Source organism: Triticum aestivum, chromosome 3D, assembly GCF_018294505.1.
Source record: "Triticum aestivum cultivar Chinese Spring chromosome 3D, IWGSC CS RefSeq v2.1, whole genome shotgun sequence".
Lineage (NCBI taxonomy): Eukaryota > Viridiplantae > Streptophyta > Magnoliopsida > Poales > Poaceae > Triticum > Triticum aestivum.
In genome coordinates this window covers 482,318,156-482,323,225 of record NC_057802.1, presented here as the reverse complement: position 1 = coordinate 482,323,225, position 5,070 = coordinate 482,318,156, and the positions used below count along the sequence as shown (strand labels likewise).

Genomic DNA, 5,070 nt, shown 5'->3' with positions numbered 1-5,070 from the left:
GGCGGGCCACAATGTGCATGTGCGGCTGGTGCGTGTTCCTGCGAATTTTTCTTTTGTATTATAGTGTTTACTTTTTTACTTCTAATTTTACTGGTTTGCCGAATGTGTGAAACCAGAGCTAGATAAGGGGCCATATCTAAAATGTTATGAAAGCTAGAAGTCAAACTTCTCTGATTTCATAGTTTAAAGATCAAAATTAAACCTGGAAATCATTTTGAGATTAAAGGTAGGCCCCCACCCCCACCCTTCTTTTTTGGTATTCCTTGAGGCAACTGGGATTTCGTTTAAATATCTCCTCCCACTGAACGCACATCACCGAAAGGCCTGAAATAAATTCAAAAAAATGCGAGCACCAATGTCAAATCTAGGAGTTGAACTCTGATGAAATGGAGATACCACTATCCTCCTAACCATCAAGTCACATGTTGGTTCGCCGAGGCAAATAAGATTAAAGGTAAAGTATTTCGAAGTCGATGCTAAGAACCATCTGATGTAACCACTTCGTGCAAGTGCATAGGGATGAGGTCTTCATCAAATGGATATGCATATGTCCTTTGATAAATGGTTATTTCAAATAAATCGACTAAGAAATAGTCACTTCCCTTTCCCCCCCTTTTACCTGTTACAAATTCACAGTACAAATTAACTAGCTAGTGCTCAAATTCATAGACCATTTTTTGTCCAGAATCTCATGTTTTACAGATTTAGATAGAGCATAATCTGTCAATGGAGACGAAACTACTCAAGATTCGATCTGCGAAACGAATGCATAATCTAGTCCGTAGGCCAGTAGAGAAGAGCAGCCAATGTGGCAATATCGTCTCCGTATGGATCACCGCCAGCTCCCTCCATCAGATCCTCCTCAAGCGGGTGCATGGATCCACCGGAGCCGTCACCGTCGTCGGGCGACGCGGTGGCTGCAGTGGATGGCCCCGGAATGTCACCAGCGGCACCGCCTGCAGCAGCGGCAACCGGCCGCCGATCGAACTGCCGCAGTGTCCCCGATTTGGTGTAGAGTCGACACAAGCTGAACTCGCTTCTCAGCTACAAAACAAATACAAGTTCACATCAGACTACAGATTCGAACAATAATTAAGTTTCTCAATCTCACATATATGGATGAATAGCGTATCAGCAACTTGCATGCCAAGGTGTAAGACGATAAAAAGAAGTTATCGAATAACATGCATGTTGATGTAGGTGGGGCTGTGATGATGAGCATCCCGGTTAATTGGCACTATCTATAAGCACCACACACAATCTGAAACCTATGCCTAGATGAATTGCTAGTTGCGAGCTGCTTTTCGGCACTTATCCGGCGACAAAAGTGACAGCCATGTCTGTCTGATACATATGGAGATGGACATATCACATATGAGTGGCATCGAGTATCACCTGCGGAGGGAGGTTCGGTGGCGCAGCGGCGTGGGGACCCCCGGTTGCCGTGGGTGCGCCGGCGCCGTCGTGCTCGTGCTGGAATGCTCTGTACTCGTTCATTTTCCACTTGGTCTTGGTCCCGGACGGCGCGCGGCCGCGGTAGAACACCATGGTCTTCCTCAGCCCGATGGGCCGGCGGTCGGCGGAGTAGACGACCCCGGGCGTGCCCGCCGCCTTCCAGTACCCCGACGGCGTGGTCCGGCTCGGCCGCCCGCCCCGCGCCTCCCGCTCCTGCCGCGCGCAGAAGTAGAACCACGGCTCCCCCTCGCCGCCACCGCCGCCGCACAGCCTCTCGTGGATCTCTGCGTATGTATGCAGTTAAGGCAGCATGAGCATGACGCAACGTACTGTACGTACAACGTATCAATCTATGTGATGATCGATGGTCCTACCTGAGAGCTGCAACGGGTCGACGGAGTAGACGTCGACGACGGGGATGACGCGCTCGATGTCGCCGCGGCTGCCATCGAGCTTGTTGCGCAGGTAGAAGCATATCAGCTCCTCCTCCGTCGGGTAGAAGCGGTACCCCGGGGGCAGCCCGTCGGCCATGACAGTCTCCGGCGTATATATGGCGCCGCCTTAAACTTTAGCACGGCCAGTCCTCGGCGGGTAAGTTTACGAAGAAGGCCCTAATAACGAGTACAGCCGCCGGTGAGATCCCTAGCCAGCAGCTCGATCGAATGAGTTATATGGAAGCGTGCGCGTGGCCGGAGAAGCTAGGCTAGCTCGCTTGCAAGGATCGGAGCTGATGGCTAAACTAGTAAGGTGTGATTGGTGGGTTGGTGAGAGGAGGTGTGAGCGCGTGCGCTCCCGCATGTATATATGGGGAAGCACGCTTGGGAGACGGATCATGTCATGGTTGACACGGGGCGACGACGCTGAGCTGCTTGCTGGGGCGGCGAAATTTCTCATGGCTGGCGTGGTGTGGTGGGAGTGGGGGCGCGGGAACCAGGAGAGAGAAGGCGGGGACGTGGCCGGGCTGGTTAGTTTAGTGGTGGGGAAGACTTGGTCAGGACCGGCCATTGCTAAGTCGCGAGTTTGCCCTTCATATCTTCCTTCTTTCAGCACCATTAGTGCACCTTTAATCATGGTGGACACGGGATTTAACTCGGTTTGCTCCTGCAGATGGCGTCATCCAGTCACTGTTCATGACGTGGTGGAACACTGTTGGGCGGGACCTGTTCTTAGAGCAACCCTAGCGAGTCCTTTATGTCCGTAGCCCCCAAAATCATTTTGGAGCACCTTCCATAATTTTTTATGCAAACAGAGTCGTCGTATCTCAATCCTCAAAATGTGCTTTCCTTATTTCATCCTTCAAGATCACACGCTTGGATCGACATCATTTCATTTGAAAATCAGTCATGCTCAAATTTCTTAGTGAAATTAAGAAAATTGCATGAACAAAAGATGAAGCATCATGCACATATTCAACCGACATGTACAAATCACATGTTGCTGGCCCGCATGTGTGCACCGTTCCATACTCTCCGATGTACTAGCGGCTTCATTACATCCTAGAACGTGCGATCTCCGCTTCATCTCCCACAATGATCCTGATGTGACATCCATGGTTTTGGATCTAACATTATCAATTGGTTCACCTTGGCTATCTTCTCTTGCATTAACCATTTTTTTTCTCAAATTCAAGCATAAGGGTCTCCATCACTTCATTGGTTCTTTTACTTTCATGCATAGCCTTCCACCTCGCGTTATTCTCTTGTAACCTCCTCTCCTCCAACTCAAACATTTACTGTTTCCTCTTCTCTGCAACTCCTTCCTTGACTTGACCAACTCATCGATTTTGTCTTTCATCCCCCACCCCCTTCGATCTCTTCCTCCCATTGGACCACCCCAAGCTAGATGCCGAAGTGGGACTTCTTGGCCTCCTCTCCTCCCTACCGTCATTTTCCTTGCCACCATCCAACTCCGGAGAGGAAGAGGTCTATGACATCAATATTTATTGGTGACCCACGCTAGACGCCGGAATGGTACGCAAGGGTTAGGGCAGATTCAATGGCATCGTCGATGGGGTTTGTGGGCCGAAACAAGAGTGAGAGGGGAAATTTCTCTCGTGCCAAGCCATTTTTGGAATGGAGCGCTCCAAAATCACCCCCAAACCTCCAAACTTGGAGGTGGGTGGTCTTGATTTTGAGTGCCCTCTTCGCCGGCTTTTTAAGCCAAAATCACCATACAAGTACTTATTATGGCGTTCGAGCCGCTATGACAACTCTGCTAGAGTTGCTCTTACTAGTTTAGAGTGTGTGGCGTGGCATTTTTCTGGGATGACTGCTCTGAACCGTTCGACCTTACATTTATTTTTTAACACTTACTTAGTTCTACCTTGAGACTCATCTGCCAAGCCCATTATTTACTACTAGCAGTGGTGAAGCCACATGTTAGCCGCATAGTCACTTGACTACTCAGTTTTTGGCAAAAATCTCATACATATATACGTTCAAAATTGTGCAAAAAAAATACAAAATTCATACAGAGACAATATTTGACTACACGGATTTAAATTGACTACACAAGACTGGACTCTTGGCACTGCCATTGACTGCTACCATTTATTTTTTATCCTAACCTGCTTCCATATCATTTTTCATATTGCCATATCACTCATGCTTCTGTTCACGCACTCGCCATGTGCCTAAGCTTCATCTCATTCTTTGTTGTTCGCTTCTCACTTGTATTCACTGCCCCTATACGCGTTGATTGCCAATTGATTTCACCTCCTTCTTGATGTCGGGCTGCCTCTTAACTCATTACTCATCTTTCTCAAGTTGTTGTCTCCCCTGACAATCATGCAGACATGGAGATCAAAATGTTGATCAATGGACTTTGTGTCGGTAGTTTTGTACTTCCCAAGAATCAAAATTTATCATGATGATCACATTTTAACTAGCAATTGACGTACCAATTATTGCATGTGCGCTATGACTAAATGTTGAATTCTCATAATAGATTAGATTAGCTTGTTTTTCAAAAAAAATCCTGCAATTTAAAGGGGTTCTTTTTGGATTTGGTTAGAAAAAAAGCTCTCTTGACACTTCGATGAAAGTTTTCTTTGTTTTCAATATAAATACTTGGCATCTTTCATTCTCTAGTTTAAAATTTTGTGGTTTGTGGAAGAAGGTTCGTAATACTAACATGAATAAGAATGCATCACTAAAAAAATGGAGCGACACCCATTGTGCCTTTTGTAAATAGAGTAGGCCAATGTTCATTTTAGTTTGTTTTGCATTGTTCTCTACCTTAACATGACTGGATTCCAACTACTTAGTTATCATTCCATTTCTCCGTGACTTTTTACGTCATACAACTGAAGTTTTGTGTACTCATCCTTGTAATGCATATTAAGAATCTACTACTGGCTTCATTTGTTATTGTATTTCTCGACAGTAAGACACCAATTGGACTATCCCTTGTGTCCTAAAAACTACATATCATAATTGTTTTACAACATCAAGATATGAGGTTCACATCACCTTTCGTATTGTATGCGCTTAAATAAATTTATTTTATTTAAATATTTTTAGCATTATTAGAAAATGTTATTAATTTACCATGTTACGTATTTCAGAAATAACAAGTAATACGAGGGTAGGTAGAAATCTAATTTTTATTAATAAT

The 5,070-nt window shown here is 45.8% G+C and overlaps 1 protein-coding gene across 1 annotated transcript; it reads right to left on the bottom strand.

Moving 5' to 3' along the window:
• Positions 1 to 548: 548 nt before the first annotated feature.
• LOC123075023 (NAC domain-containing protein 90) lies at positions 549 to 2,344 on the bottom strand. Its single transcript, XM_044497716.1, has 3 exons — positions 1,830 to 2,344; positions 1,396 to 1,739; positions 549 to 1,044 (listed from the first exon to the last, which is right to left on the bottom strand). The coding sequence occupies exons 1-3, from the start codon at positions 1,984 to 1,986 to the stop codon at positions 775 to 777; spliced, it is 771 nt and encodes a 256-aa protein (XP_044353651.1). The 5' UTR covers positions 1,987 to 2,344; the 3' UTR covers positions 549 to 774.
• Positions 2,345 to 5,070: the final 2,726 nt, after the last annotated feature.

Coding starts and splice junctions, on each gene's coding strand:
- LOC123075023 (XM_044497716.1), bottom strand. CDS start 1,986: ATGGCCGACGGGCTGCCCCCGGGGTACCGCTTCTACCCGACGGAGGAG. Junction 1,740..1,829: donor CGACCCGTTGCAGCTCTCAG/GTAGGACCATCG, acceptor ATACATACGCAG/AGATCCACGAGAGGCTGTGC. Junction 1,045..1,395: donor CACCGAACCTCCCTCCGCAG/GTGATACTCGAT, acceptor TTTGTTTTGTAG/CTGAGAAGCGAGTTCAGCTT.